General features: G+C 48.6%; 1 protein-coding gene across 1 annotated transcript in view; it reads left to right on the top strand.

Annotated features, from left to right (window-relative positions):
- The window catches only part of LOC135057320 (E3 ubiquitin/ISG15 ligase TRIM25-like), a 35,997-nt gene extending 28,868 nt beyond the window's left edge, over positions 1-7,129 (top strand). Inside the window, exon 2 of the mRNA XM_063963210.1 lies at positions 6,881-7,129. Coding sequence (XP_063819280.1) covers positions 6,881-7,129 — 249 coding nt within the window. The remainder of the gene's footprint in view (positions 1-6,880) is intronic.
- Positions 7,130-16,298: the final 9,169 nt, after the last annotated feature.

Genomic DNA, 16,298 nt, shown 5'->3' with positions numbered 1-16,298 from the left:
GTAAAACTTTGCAAAGGTGTTTGACCCCGACCAGGTAGCTGCTCGGCACAACTGTTATGCCGAGACGCCTCGGGCAGCCGCCCAAGAAGAGCCCACCTTCCTAGTGGAATGGGCCTTAACCGATTTTGGTAACGGCAATCCAGCCGTAGAATGAGCCTTCTGAATTGTGTTACAGATCCAGCGAGCAATAGTCTGCTTAGAAGCAGGAGCGCCTACCTTGTTGGCTGCATACAGGACAAACAGTGCCTCTGTTTTTCTTACACGAGCCGTTCTGGCCATGTAAATTTTCAAAGCCCTGACTACATCAAGGGACTCGGAATCCTCCAAGTCTCGCGTAGCCACAGGCACCACAATAGGTTGGTTCATATGAAAAGATGAGACCACTTTGGGTAAGAATTGAGGACGAGTTCGCAATTCAGCTCTATCCACATGGAAAACCAGATAGGGGCTTTTGTGAGACAAAGCCGCCAACTCCGACACTCGCCTAGCCGAAGCCAAGGCCAACAACATAACCACTTTCCAAGTGAGATACTTTAATTCCACCGTGTTAAGTGGTTCAAACTAGTGTGACTTAAGGAAACTCAACACCACGTTAAGGTCCCAAGGCGCCACCGGAGGTACAAAAGGAGGCTGAATATGCAGCACTCCCTTCACAAAAGTCTGTACTTCTGGGAGAGAAGCTAATTCCTTCTGAAAGAAAATGGATAGGGCCGAAATCTGAACCTTAATGGAGCCTAATTTTAGGCCCAAATTCACTCCAGTTTGTAGGAAGTGAAGGAAACTGCCCAGATGGAATTCTTCCGTAGGAGCCTTCCTGGCCTCACACCAAGAAACATACTTCCGCCATATACGGTGATAATGTTTAGCTGTCACGTCCTTCCTAGCCTTTATCAGAGTAGGGATGACCTCATCCGGAATACCCTTTTCCGCTAGGATCCGACGTTCAACCGGCATGCCGTCAAACGCAGCTGCGGTAAGTCTTGGAACAGACAGGGCCCTTGTTGCAACAGGTCCTGTCTAGCGGAAGGGGCCACGGATCTTCTGCAGATCTGGATACCAGGCCCTTCGCGGCCAGTCTGGAACAATGTGAATTGTCTGTACTCCTCTTTTTCTTATGATTCTCAACACCTTGGGTATGAGAGGAAGAGGAGGAAACACATAGACCGACTGGAACACCCACGATGTCACCAGGGCGTCCACTGCCACCGCCTGAAGGTCTCTTGACCTGGCGCAATACCTCTGTAGTTTTTTGTTGAGGCGGGACGCCGTCATGTCTATTTGGGGCAGTCCCCACCGACTTGCAATCTGTGCGAAGACTTCCTGATGAAGTCCCCACTCTCCTGGATGTAGATCGTGTCTGCTGAGGAAGTCTGCTTCCCAGTTGTCCACTCCCGGAATGAACACAGCTGACAGAGCGCTGACATGATTTTCCGCCCAGCGAAAAATTCTGGTGGCTTCCGTCATTGCCACTCTGCTCCTTGTGCCGCTGTGGCGGTTTACATGAGCCACTGCGGTGATGTTGTCTGACTGAATCAGAACCGGTCGATTGCGAAGCAAAGTCTCCGCTTGACGAAGGGCGTTGTATATGGCCCTCAGCTCCAGGACATTGATGTGAAGACAAGTCTCCTGGCTTGACCAAAGACCTTGGAAGTTTCTTCCCTGTGTGACTGCTCCCCAACCTCGGAGGCTCGCGTCTGTGGTTACCAGAATCCAATCCTGAATGCCGAACCTGCGACCCTCTAGAAGGTGAGCACTCTGCAGCCACCACAGGAGAGATACCCTGGCCCTGGGGGACAGGGTGATCAACTGATGAATCTTCAGATGTGACCCGGACCACTTGTCCAGTAGGTCCCATTGGAAAGTCCTTGCATGGAACCTGCCGAAGGGAATGGCCTCGTAAGACGCCACCATCTTTCCCAGGACTCGAGTGCAGTGATGCACTGACACCTGTTTTGGCTTCAATAGGTCCCTGACCAGAGTCATGAGTTCCTGGGCCTTTTCTAATGGAAGATAAACCCTTTTCTGGTCTGTATCCAGAATCATGCCTAAGAAGGTCAAACAAGTCGAAGGAACCAACTGTGACTTCGAGATATTGAGAATCCGCCGTGTTGCTGCAACACCTTCATTGAAAGTGGCACGCTGTTCAACAACTGCTCTCGTGATCTCGCTTTTTTGAGGACATCGTCCAAGTACGGGATAATTGTGACACCCTGCTTGCACAGGAGCACCATCATCTCCACCATCACCTTGGTGAAAATCCTCGGTGCCGTGGAAAGCCCAAACGGCAACGTCTGAAATTGGTAATGACACTCCTGTACCGCAAATCTCAGGTACGCCTGATGAGGTGGATAAATGGGGACATGAAGGTATGCATCCTTTATGTCCAGAGATACCATAAAATCCCCCCCTTCTAGGCTGGCGATGATCGCTCTGAGCGATTCCATCTTGAACTTGAACCTTTTCAAGTATAGGTTCAAGGATTTTAAATTTAGAATGGGTCTGACCGAACCGTCCGGTTTCGGGACTACAAACAGGGTTGAGTAATACCCCTTCCCTTGCTGAAGCAGGCGAACTTTGACCACCACCTGTTTAAGACACAATTTGTGAATCGCATTTAAAACGATCTCCCTTTCTGGGGGAGAAGCTGGCAGGGCCGATTTAATAAACCGGCGAGGAGGCACCTCTTCGAATTCCAGCTTGTACCCCTGGGAAACAATTTCTATTGCCCAGGGATCCACCTGTGAGTGAACCCAGATGTGGCTGAAAAGTCGAAGACGTGCCCCCACTGGGGCGGACTCCCTCAGCGGAGCCCCAGCATCATGCGGTGGATTTAGTAGAGGCCGGGGAGGACTTCTGCTCCTGGGAACTAGTTGTGGTAGGCAGCTTTTTCCCTCTGCCCTTACCTCTGGCAAGAAAGGACGATCTTCGTACTTATTTGACCGAAAGGACTGCATCTGATAATGTGGCGCTTTCTTAGGCTGTGAGGGAATATAAGGCAAAAAATTTGATTTACCTGCCGTAGCTGTGGAAACAAGGTCCAAGAGACCTTCCCCAAACAATTCCTCACCCCTGTAAGGTAAAACCTCCATATGCCTCTTTGAGTCGGCATCACCTGACCATTGCCGGGTCCATAGGACTCGTCTAGCAGAAATCGCCATAGCGTTGACTCTAGAACCCAGTAGGCCAATATCTCTTTGAGCATCTCTCATATATAAGACAGCATCTTTAATATGACCCTGGGTCAATAACATGGTATCCTTATCCAGGGTATCAATTTCCCCCGATAAGGTATTTGTCCACGCTATTACAGCGCTACAAACCCAAGCCGACGCTATCGGTAGCCTGAGGGTAGCCGTATCTTGGGATGGCAGCGCTACCTTTTTGGACAAGCATGTCAACGCTTTGTCCACCCTTGGGGCGGAGTCCCACCGTATCCTGTCCTTATTCGGGAAAGGATGCGCCATAAGAATCTTTTGGGAATCTGCAGTTTTTTGTCTGGAGATTCCCAAGCCTTTTCAAATAACTTGTTCAGCTCATGAGACGGGGAAAGGTTACCTCAGGTTTCTTTTCCTTATACATGTGAACCCTCGTGTCAGGGACAGGGGGGTCCTCTGTGATATGCAAAACATCTTTTATTGCAATAATCATATATTGAATACTTTAAGCCAATTTTGGCTGTAACTTTGCATCATCGTAGTCAGAATCCGTGTCGGTATCCGTGTCTACTATTTGGGATAGTGGGCGCTTTTGAGCCCCCGAAGGTCCCTGTGACATAGGGGCAGGCAGGACTTGACACCCTGTACATCCCTTGGACTCAGCTTTGTCCAACCTTTTGTGTAATAAATTCACATTAGCACTTAAAACATTCCACATATCCTACCAGTCAGGTGTCGGTGTTGCCGACGGAGACACCACAGTCATTTGCTCCACCTCCTCCCTAGGAGAGCGTTCTACCTCAGACATGCCGACACACGCGTACCGACACACCACACACTCAGGGAATCCTCTTAACTGAAGACAGTTCCCCCTTAAGGCCCGAGACAGAGAGAGAGTATGCCAGCACACACCCAGCGCTAATGACCCAGGGAAAAAACACAATATGTTTACCCAGATAGCGCTGTTATCATCAATTTTTGCGCCAATTATGTGCCCCCCCCCCCCTTCTTAAAAACCCTCTTTCACCGTGGTAAGCAGGGGAGAGTCCGGGGAGCTTCCTCTCAGCGGTGTGCTGTGGAGAAAATGGCGCTGGTGAGTGCTGAGGAACAAGCCCGGCCCCCTCAGCGGCGGGCTTCGGTCCCGCTGAAAATTTGAAAAAACTGGCGGGGGTCTCATATATACAGTGCCCAGCCTGTATATCACTATTTTAGCCAGATTTGGAGGTCCTTATTGCTGCCCAGGGCCCCCCCCCCCCCCCCTGCGCCCTGCACCCTTACAGTGACTGCCCTGTGTGTGCTGTGTGGGAGCAATGGCGCACAGCGTTACCGCTGTGCGTTACCTCTATGAAGATCTGAAGTCTTGTGCCGCCTCTGAAGTCTTCTTTCTTCACATACTCACCCGGCTTCTATCTTCTGGCTCTGCGAGGAGGACGGCGGCGCGGCTCTGGGACAAACGGCGAGGGTGAGACCTGCGTTCCGTTCCCTCTGGAGCTAATGGTGTCCAGTAGCCTAAGAAACAGAGCCTAACATTAAAGTAGGTCTGTTTCTCTCCCCTCAGTCCCTCGATGCAGGGAGTCTGTTGCCAGCAGGCTCCCTGAAAATAAAAAACCTAACAAAATACTTTCTTTTCAGGAAACTCAGGAGAGCTCCCTGTAATGCACCCAGTCTCCTCTGAGCATAGTAATCAACTGAGGTCTGGAGGAGGGGCATAGAGGGAGGAGCCAGTGCACACCCATACCTAAAGTTCTTTTTTAGTGCCCATGTCTCCTGCGGAGCCCGTCTATCACCATGGTCCTTACGGAGTCCCCAGCATCCTCTAGGACGTAAGAGAAATACCAGTAGAGAGAGAGAGATTACAGATGTTAGTTAAGGTTGGGATGAGCACTGGAGACTGAACTTATTTATTTATATTTACTTATTTGTGAGGGTAAAGGATCAAGAGGAGAGGTAGTAGAGAAGCAGGATGAGAAGAGTGAAGATACTTCATCTTCATTTGTGGGATCAAATAAAGAGAAAGTGCCATAGGGTTCAGGTAAAGAACTCAGCAGGTCACTGGCTGATCAAGAGCATACCATTTCATCTCGGATCTTATCAATCTTCTCCTTGAAGTAGGAAGCAAGATCTTGTGCCTTCATAGTGGCTGGTGGGGTAGGTGAGGGATGATTCAGAAGTGATTTAAATGTATTAAAGAGTTGTTTGGGGTTAGAGGCTTAAGCAGACAAGTATGAATAATAAAATATGCAACCTTTTGCAAAATTGTGCATCATTTCCCCTTTTCATCATACCATGTTGCCCAAGGTCAGGGGAACTATGGTAGTATTTTGTAATGCTAATTCATTGTACAATCTCATTTCCAACTTCACAATGATACATATTGCAGAGGCTCATTGCAATTTTTATAATTGTGGCAGAGTGTATCTCCCCCACATTTCAGGAAAAGGTTAACCTGCTGTGTCTCAGGGAAGAACCACACCCTTTCTTCCATTAGGAAGAGCTAAGATACTGTATAAAAACCTGATTATGTGAGTCAATCAGTGTGAGAGACTGGAAGGTATACACCTTTAGCCACCCTCTGGATGTTGGAAACTACAGACTCTGACATGCCTGTGAATACCATGCTCCTGAGCATGCTGTTCCATTTAAGCTGTACGTTTTAGTTTCCTGAATGGCTATTGGTAATCCTGTATAAGAAGTAATTGCACTTGCTCTGCCTTTCTATTGCTGGAATAAAAGCTTACTTACTTTGATGCACTTCAGTCTCTTATGGTCACCTAAGAAAATCCCATTACAGTGTGATGTTAGAAGTGGGATAAAGTGGGTCTTGTGTTAAGGATTCTAACAAACCACCATGGAGGCCATGATGCAACAATTTTTGATCTTTTTGCAAAAACAGCAGCAGGACTTTTGGGTAGAAATAGCCGCCCACCATAAGGAAAATAACTGCTCCAGGCCTAGAATGATGTTGAGGCTTTTCTTGCAACTTTTCACTATCTTGCAAGCATAGTCCAAATATTCCTGGGCCGTACGGATTGCCCCGCTACTAACATATGCGACCCTCACCTTGATGGATGCAAAAGATTATAAACGAGTGTAGGCTGCTATGGTGGACCACTTTGCTCTCTATCTGGAAGCTTACCGGTGGAGGTTCAGGTCTGTACCCTGTGTATTGATGTTAGACCTCAGGTCCTGGCCTAGAAATTGACTGACCTCACAGTTAAGTGGCTATGATCAGAACATCATATCGCTGCCCAGCTGGTAAAGTTGGTCAGACTGGAACAATTTACTGGACTTTTACCTGCCAATACTGCGTGATAGGTCTGGCTTTATTTGGCCAAGAATTTGGAGTCTGCTGTCTGGCTAGTGGAAAATGGTTTGCTAGCAAGCGAAAGTATGGAGAACCTTTCTTGCTTATTTAGGCTGAAGTCTCCCTGCTTGGCTCCGCAGTGAGTTGCTTCAGCCCAAGATGTCACCACGCCTAGATACAGACAGGCGCCAGTTCCCTCCACAGACTGCGTCCCTGGGAAAAGCCAGGTGCACTTCTCTATAGGCTAGGAGGCCTTTTGCCCCAAAAATTGTACTAAAGGGAAGGTAAAGGCCGCTCATTTCCCAGAAATTGGAGAACCAGAGCTGCCCTGTACCACCTCAAGGAGAAGACTGCCAAATTGTGTGTGTGTCTGTGGTCACCAGGCACTGTGTTAATAAGTTGTGACTGTTCTTACTTTCAGACTCTTGTCTTGCCTGATGAACAGTTGCCTGCAAGGGTGCTCATAGTGACCCTTGGAGAGACATTTCCCTTCTTCCTGCATTTGTTTCCATCTCGGGTAAAGATCTCTAAATCTAAGAAACAAAAGAGAAAGGATCACACAGACTGGCTCACTCGTGATGTTCTGGTAGGGCAAAAGGTGGTTCCCCGTAACAATACTGCTCATAATGTGCATATACTAAATGCTGATGTTCCTGCCATGTTTATGTAACAATGAATGCTGATTTTCTGTATCTAATCATGTGATACTGTGCCTGCTAATACTGATATACAGGGCCGGACTGCCCAAGGGCCGATGGGCCAGTCCTGTCAGGCAGAGAGCCGGGAAAGCTGCACGCAGCACAGCCTCCGGCTCTCTGCTCTGTCCGCTCCCATGTTGTATCCATCGAAATGGAGGCGTGCCGCGCATCCATGCCCCCATGACTCGCGGCACACCCCTGTGTGCTGGTCGCGCGTCCCCGCCCATCTTCATGGAACGAGGGCGTGCCATGAGTCCCCCTGACTCGCGGCACGCCCCCAACTTTAGTGCCCGAGTGCCCCAACGGGAAGATACTGTTCTAAAAGAGGCCTTTGAAAATGTGCTTTCAGTGGATGGTGTCATGTTATCCCATATAACATAACTAAGAGATCCCTATTTTGTGTTGCTCAGAGAGATTTTATTTAAGCTAGACAAGCACAAACAAACAGCGGAGGTGGTATGGCAGCTGGTGGTCCCAGCCCTTTCAAAAAGCAAGTTTTGGTTTTAGCCCATGCAATTCCTTGGGTTATACATTTGGGACATGAAAAGATGGTGGACACAAGATTTTGAGTCGAGTTTCAAAAAATCAATGCCACGTCCAAAATTTGACGCTAACCCAATGCCAAGGATGGACAAGCTGCTTGACGGATTAGACTTGGACAGGTATATTTGTACCCTTGATCTTATAAAGGGATATTGGCAAATTGAATTGACAGAGGAAGCTAGGTAGAGAACGGCTTCATCAGTTTAAAACAATGCCTTTCGGTCTGCATAGTGCTCCTGCCTCTTTTCAAAGATTAATGGACTATGTGCTTCATCCTCACCAGAATTATGCTTCAGCATACCTGGACAATATTATCAAAAATATTGTGTTTGGCATTGGAATGGCCATGTTAACAGACTTGGGGTGTCATTCTGACCTGATCGCACGCTAGGATTTTTCGCTGCGCTGCGATCAGGTCAGAACTGCGCATTCGTATGCACCGCAATGCACAGGCGCGTCGTACGGGTACAAAGCGGATCGTTGCTGAGCGATGGATTTTATGAAGAATCTATTCGCACAGCCAATCGCAAAGAGATTAACAGGAAGAAGGCGTTTGTGGGTGTCAACTGACCGTTTTCTGGGAGTTGCTGGAAAAATGCAGGCGTGTTGAAGCGTTTGCAGGGCAGGTGTCTGATGTCAATTCCAGGCAAAAACAGGCTGAAGTGATCGCAGCGGATGAGTAAGTTCTGAGCTACTCAAACTGCACAAAACTTTTTGTAGTGCTCGGCTGCACATGCGATCGCACACTTGCAAAGCAAACATACACTCCCCTATAGGCGGAGACTATCGATTCGCAGCGCTGCAAAAAAATAACTAGCGAGCGATCAACTCGGAAGAACCCCCATAGTTCTTAAGTCCTTACAAGAGGCAAGTTTAACTGCTTATTTAAATAAAAGTACTCTAGGTAAGAATGAAACCAAGTACCTAGAGTATGTGATGGGTACTGAGTGTTGAAGGCCCTTCTGATTAATGTGCCGGCACTAGCCAATGCCCCGATTTTAGCCTTCTAGCGGGCTCTTACAGGAGGTTCTTGCCCCTGTATTCTACATTAGCAGCCCCATTGACAGATCGTTTAAGAAATTCTGCACCAAATAAACTTGAGTGGTCTAAAGAATGACAGTGTGTGTTCACCACAGTTATAAAAAACTTTTGTAAAAAAGGAGATTTATGGTAAACTTACCATAGTTAAATCTTTCTGCGAGGTACACTGGATTACACAGGGAATACATCGGGGTGTAGAGTTGGATCTTGATCCGAGGCTCCAACAGGCTAAAGCCTTGACTGTTCTCAGGATGCACTGCACCGCCTCCTCTATTACCCCGCAATGGAGCTCAGTTTCGTTAACCAGTCCAATGCAGTAGCAGGTAAGAGAGACGGTTCACATAGAACCACATGCTCACGACAGGAGAAGGGACTAGCAGCTAATGCCATACAAACCCAAAGAAGCTAAGTGCGTCAGGGTGGGCGCCCTATGGAATCCAATGTACCTCGCAAAAAGAGATTTAACTATGGTAAGTCTCCTTTACTGCAGTGGGGTACGCTGCGATTCCACAGGGAATACATCGGGGATGTCCTAAAGCAGTTCCTCATGGGAAGTGATGCACCGTAGCGGGCACAAGAACCCGGCATCCAAAGGAAGCATCGGGGAGGTGGAAGTATCAATGGCATAGAACCTAATGAACGTGTTAACGGAGGACCACGTAGCAGCCTTGCACAATTGTTCAGCGGACGCGCCACGGCGAGCTGCCCAAGAAGGTCCAACAGACCGAGTAGAATGGGCTATGATAACAGCAGGAGCTGGTAGACCAGCCTGCGCATAAGCTTGTGCAATGACCATTCTAATCCATCTGGCCAAGATTTGCTTATTCGCAGGCCAGCCACATTTGTGAAAACCAGGAAGAACAAAAAAGGTATCTGAACTCCGAATAGAGGCAGTCCTCTCCACGTAGATATGGAGAGCCTGTACCACATCCAAAGACCGTTCTTTGAAAGACAAACCAAAAGAGCTAAAAGCTGGAACCACAATCTCTTGGTTAAGATGGAAAGAAGATACCACTTTAGGTAGATAACCGATGCGAGTTTGAAGAACTGCCCGGTCACGGTGAAAAATAAAAAAGGATGGACGATAGGACAAAGCGCCTAAGTCCGACACCCTCCTAACAGAGGCAATAGCCAGCAGAAGCACGACCTTAAGCATAAGGCATTTAAGGTCCTCAGACTCAAGAGGTTCAAATGGAGACTCTTGTAGGGCATTTAAGACAACAGACTGATCCCATGGAGCCACAGGAGGGACATAAGGAGGCTGAATCCGTAAAACACCCTGAGTGAAAGTATGAACATCAGGAATAGACGCAATTTTTCTCTGAAACCACACCGATGAGGCAGATATATGAACCTTGAGGGAGGCCAGACAAAGGCCTAAATATAGACCTTGTTGCAGAAAAGCCAAAAGCCTGGAAGTTCTGAACAAATAGGCATCATATTTCTTAGCAGCACACCTTGTGAAGTAAGAGTTCCAGACCCTGTAATAAATCTGTGCAGAAGCCGGTTTGCGGGCCTTCAACATAGTTTGAATAACCACCTCGGAGAATCCTTTGGCCCTCAGAAGTGAAGCTTCAAAAGCCACGCCATCAAAGCCAGTCTGGCCAGGTCCAGATAGACACAAGGGCCCTAAACAAGGAGGTCTGGGGGTTGAGGAAGTACTATCGATAGACCTTGCAGATCTGAGAACCAATGCTGTCTGGGCCTGTTAGGGTCTCCTGCCCTGTGCTGCCACGTCGTCATGGCAACCGGGAGACAAGTGCTAGCGGAGTAACCTGAGCGCAGCTGATACTCCGGTTCGGGTCTTTTGCTGTGCAGTGGTTACAGGCTCTGTGCACGGCAGGGGATCCGGTGCTGGTTTTTGTGCTCACAGTCTGTGAGGTCTGAGTGGGGCGTGGACAGCACCTGCTTTATAAGGCCTCTTCTCAGGTTAAGCAGATGCTGCTGAATCTTTGTTGGTTAGTCAGTTCCTGAAAGTTAGCCAGTACTGTGTAGCTTTGTATTTGTTGTTGCTTACTGCAAATAGGCCTGGGGATTTGGTACTACACTCTGCCAATCCAGACCTAGCAGTAAGACTGGAGTCAGTCGTTTAACTTGCTGGGGTTCTTTTACTACTCTGTGAACTTAGCAAGTTTGCGGCTGTATTCTAAGACTTGCCTGCCTAAATCCTGTCTCACTGTGCAAGGTGTCAGGTGTCAGTTTAGTGGCAGTAAGCTGAACCTGTGCACTACAAGTGAGAATTAGGATTGTGGAGACTCTCCTTGTGTCTATCATTCCATCTCTGACCAAGGAGTTTACTGCCACACCCGTTGGTAACCCTTTAGGGTTTTGCTGTTGCCCTTAGCAACAGCATTTCGGGTTCTCTACGTATTAAAACACAACATCTTGCTTTTCCCATCTGAGCATTACTAATACTAGGGAGACACCCAGTTCCTTAGCCTCTGGGCTTCTCTGTTCACTTTGTGTGTATTTTGTTACCCTATCACCTTCTGTGTACGTAATGTCATATTCCCCAGTCTGTCTGTGAGTTCATTTGTTTTGCATACCTATCCGTTCAGACACCAGTACATTTCTGCAGGCACCGGTGTGCATAACAGTTCAAACACCAGTACATTCCTGCAGGCGCTGGAGTGCATAACAGTTCTGACACCAGTACATTCCTGCAGGCACTGGTGTGCATAACATATTCAGCAGCCTAATACTCCTGTTGAAATTTTGTGGGAATATGGAGCATACCCCTCAAAATACGTTGCAACAGGTGGTCGATCAGGTGCAGGTCCTGACTCGACAATTTAATGATTTGTCCATTAAAATGCACACCTCCCAGGCCGCTGGCGGAGCTCCCGCAGCAGCAGCACCTTCAGGGGTTAAGGAGCCGAAAGTAAATCTCCCGGATCGTTTTTCTGGAGATCGCTCGCAGTTCTTTTGTTTCAAGGAGAGCTGCAAGCTATACTTCCGGCTTAGGCCTCAGTCTTCTGGGTCGGAGATTCAGCGGGTGGGCATAGTGATTTCCTTGCTACAAGGAGACCCACAGGTCTGGGCATATGGGTTGCAGCCTGACTGTCCGTCGCTTAAAAGTGTTGATGCTTTTTTTACGGCACTGGGCATGTTGTATGATGACCCTGACAAGACGGCCTCAGCCGAGGCTCAGATTTCGATCCTTAAGCAAGGGCGAAGACCAGTTGAGATTTACTGTACGGAGTTTCGGAGGTTGGCCCATGATACCCAGTGGAATGACCCAGCCCTGAGACACCAGTACCGAAGAGGTCTTTCTAACCAGATAAAGGACCAACTGGTACAATATCCCTTGCCTGATAGCTTGGATCAGCTCATGCAGTTATCCATCCGGGTGGATAGACGGCTGAGAGAGCGTAGGCTTGAAAGGGAGACTGAGGTTTCCTTCTTTCCCAAGGGAACCTCAGACTCTGAGGAATTTTCTGAGGAGCCTATGCAGATTGGGGCTACCCGCCTCTCCTCGCGTGAGAAGACACGGAGGAGACAGCAGGGGTTGTGTTTGTACTGTGGGAATAAAGGTCATGTGGTAGTATCATGCCCAGAAAAGCCGGAAAACTTCAGGGCCTGAGGGTGATGGGAAATATCCTGTCAGGCCAGAAGTCAGAATTTCCCAAGAAGACTTTTATCATTCCGGTGACCTTGAAGATCCTCGGTCAAACTGTCAAGACTGAGGCCTTTGTGGACAGTGGGGCCGACGGGGTTTTTATGGACCGCCAATTCGCCCTGAAACACTCTGTTCCCTTAGTACCCTTGGCATCGGAAATTGAGATTTGTGGATTAAACGGGGAACCATTATCCCAAGGTAAAATTACCTAGCCAGATTTCTTTGTTTATTGGAGCCACACACTCTGAAAAATTGTCCTTTTATGTGACTGTCTGTACTTTTGCCCCATTGGTGTTGGGGTTACCCTGGTTAAGGGCCCACAATCCTCAATTTGACTGGGTCTCTGGGGAGATTTAGTTGGGGTACTGATTGTTTCAGGAGTTGCTTGAGCCTTCCAGTCAGGCTCTCGCAGCTAAGTTTGCCAGGATTGCCAGGGTGTTATGCAGATTTTGCGGACGTGTTCTCCAAAAAAGTTGCAGAGGTACTACCTCCCCATCGCCCCTATGACTGTGCCATTGATTTGTTGCCAAATGCTAAGCTTCCCAAGAGCAGGTTGTACTCCCTGTCACGTCCTGAGACTCAGGCTATGGCAGAGTACATTCAGGAGAACTTGGCTAAGGGATTTATCAGACCTTCACAGTCTCCAGTTGGGTCGGGGTTCTTCTTCGTGGGTAAAAAGGACGGTTCGTTGCGACCCTGCATCGACTTCAGGGAATTGAACCGTATCACGATTAAAAACTCATACCCACTGCCCCTCATTTCGGTCTTGTTTGACCAGCTTCGTACTGCCACCATTTTTTCTAAGATTGACCTACGCGGTGCGTACAATCTAATCCGAATAAGAGAGGGGGATGAATGGAAGACTGCCTTTAATACCCACTCAGGGCATTATGAATATTTGGTGATGCCTTTTGGGCTCTGTAATGCCCCGGCAGTCTTCCAGGATTTCATGAATGATGTGCTCAGGGAATATTTGGATAGATTCTTAGTTGTATACTTAGATGACATCCTAATCTTCTCCCATTCCCTGGAGGAACATCGGAAGCATGTACGCTTAGTCCTGCAGAAACTCAGAGACCACCGGCTTGGGGCGAAGCTGGAGAAGTGCGAATTTGAAGTTCAGCAAATCGCATTTCTAGGATATATTATCTCCCCAGAAGGTTTCCAAATGGAGGGTTCCAAGGTACAGGCAGTCCTGGATTGGGTGCAGCCCACTAGTTTGAAGGCGCTTCAGCGTTTCCTGGGCTTTGCGAATTTTTATAGACGATTTATCGCTGGATTTTCGTCTATAGTGGCGCCCTTGGTGGCACTCACTAAGAAAGGGGCGGATGTTGCTCACTGGTCTTGTGAGGCTAAAGCGGCTTTTGCCCGTCTCAAAAGGGCATTTGTATCGGCCAAGGTGCTGCGACACCCAGATCCAGAGCGTCCTTTTGTGGTGGAGGTGGATGCCTCTGAGATGGGTATTGGGGCAGTGCTTTCTCAGATGGGAGTGTCTGATAATCGCCTTCATTGCTGTGCTTACTTTTCCCGTAAATTTTCGCCTGCCGAGATGAATTATGACGTGGGTAACCGGGAATTGTTGGCTATTAAGGATGCACTCGAGGAGTGGAGACACTGGCTTGAGGGGGCTAAGTTTGTGGTCTCAATTCTCACCGACCATAAGAATCTGGCATATTTAGAGTCAGCGAAGCGTCTCAATGCCAGGCAGGCACGATGGGCTTTGTTTTTTGCTCGCTTTAATTTTTTGATAACATATCGCCCTGGGTCAAAAAACATCAAGGCTGATGCGCTCTCGCTGAGTTTTGCTCCAATCCAGGAGACCACCGAGGAGCCGTTGCCCATTGTGTCCCCATCATGTATTAAAGTGGGCATTACCCAGGACCTCTTATCATTAGTTCTTAGAGCACAGGAGCAGGCTCCTCCAGACCTTCCGGTAGGTCTTTTGTTTGTGCCTCCTAGGTTAAGACAGCGAGTCTTCCTGGAATTCCATGCCAAGAAGTCGGCAGGTCACCCGGGTATTGCCAGAACTCGGGAGTTGCTATCTAGGGCGGTGTGGTGGCCCTCGGTGGCTAAGGATGTGGATCAGTGGGTTCGGGCATGTGACATCTGTGCCCGGAATAAGACTCCTAGAGGGGTTCCTGTTGGCCCATTACATCCACTCTCTATCCCATCTAAGCCATGGACCCACATTTCAATGGATTTTGTGGTGGACTTGCCCAAATCCTCGGGGATGACAGCCATCTGGGTTGTCGTTGACAGGTTTTCGAAGATGGCGCACTTAGTTCCACTGGTTGGGCTGCCATCGGCCAGATGCCTGTCTGAATTATTTATGCTGCATGTTGTGCGTCTCCACGGGTTGCCACTTGATGTGGTCTCTGACCGCGGATCCCAGTTTGTGGCCAAATTCTGGAGGGCATTTTGTTCCGATCTCCAGATTTCTGTCAGCTTGTCGTCAGGCTACCATCCGCAGTCTAATGGGCAGACTGAAAGGGTGAACCAGTCCTTGGAGCAGTTCCTCAGGTGTTATGTCTCCAAGTGTCAGACTGACTGGGTTGCTCATCTGTCCATGGCGGAGTTTGCCTATAACAATGCGGCTCACTCTGCTACAGGGATCTCTCCCTTCCTTTGTGTGTATGGGCATCATCCTAAGGCCAATTCTTTTGACCCCCTGGACTCCACGCCTGGTGGTTCCTCTGTGGTTTCGGTCCTTAGAGGTATTTGGCGGAAAGTGAAGAAAGCCCTTGTGTCTGTGTCATTAGTGACCAAAAGGGTTTTTGATAAGCGGAAAAGACCCTGCAGCTTCAAATTAGGAGACTTCGTCTGGTTGTCTACCAAGAATTTGAAGTTGAGACAGCCATCTCATAAGTTAGGCCCCCGGTTCATCGGCCCTTATAAGATCACCAGGGTTATCAATCCGGTGGCATTTCAGTTAGATCTGCCCCGTTCTTTGGGTATCAATAAAACATTTCATTGTTCCCTTTTAAAACGGGCGATTAGTAATCCTTCTTCCAGTGGAAGACCTTCCCCTCTTCTGATACGTGGCCAGAGGGAGTTTGTTGTTGAAAGGATTCTTGACTCCAAGATGGTTCGGGGTCGGCTGTCATTTTTGGTGCACTGGAAGGGGTATGGCCCGGAGGAGCGGTCGTGGGTGCGCAGTTGTGATCTTCATGCCCCCAGACTGATACGCTCTTTCTTCTCGCAGTTCCCCGATAAACCCGGTGGTAGGGGTTCTTTGACCCCTCGTCAGAGGGGGGGTACTGTTAGGGTCTCCTGCCCTGTGCTGCCACGTCGTCATGGCAACCGGGAGACAAGTGCTAGCGGAGTAACCTGAGCGCAGCTGATACTCCGGTTCGGGTCTTTTGCTGTGCAGTGGTTACAGGCTCTGTGCACGGCAGGGGATCCGGTGCTGGTTTTTGTGCTCACAGTCTGTGAGGTCTGAGTGGGGCGTGGACAGCACCTGCTTTATAAGGCCTCTTCTCAGGTTAAGCAGATGCTGCTGAATCTTTGTTGGTAAGTCAGTTCCTGAAAGTTAGCCAGTACTGTGTAGCTTTGTATTTGTTGTTGCTTACTGCAAATAGGCCTGGGGATTTGGTACTACACTCTGCCAATCCAGACCTAGCAGTAAGACTGGAGTCAGTCGTTTAACTTGCTGGGGTTCTTTTACTACTCTGTGAACTTAGCAAGTTTGCGGCTGTATTCTAAGACTTGCCTGCCTAAATCCTGTCTCACTGTGCAAGGTGTCAGGTGTCCGTTTAGTGGCAGTAAGCTGAACCTGTGCACTGCAAGTGAGAATTAGGATTGTGGAGACTCTCCTTGTGTCTATCATTCCATCTCTGACCAAGGAGTTTATTGCCACACCCGTTGGTAACCCTTTAGGGTTTTGCTGTTGCCCTTAGCAACAGCATTTCGGGTTCTCTACGTATTAAAACACAACATCT

Source organism: Pseudophryne corroboree, chromosome 3 (genome assembly GCF_028390025.1).
Source record: "Pseudophryne corroboree isolate aPseCor3 chromosome 3, aPseCor3.hap2, whole genome shotgun sequence".
NCBI lineage: Eukaryota > Metazoa > Chordata > Amphibia > Anura > Myobatrachidae > Pseudophryne > Pseudophryne corroboree.
This window is presented reverse-complemented; position numbering and strand designations above follow the sequence as displayed.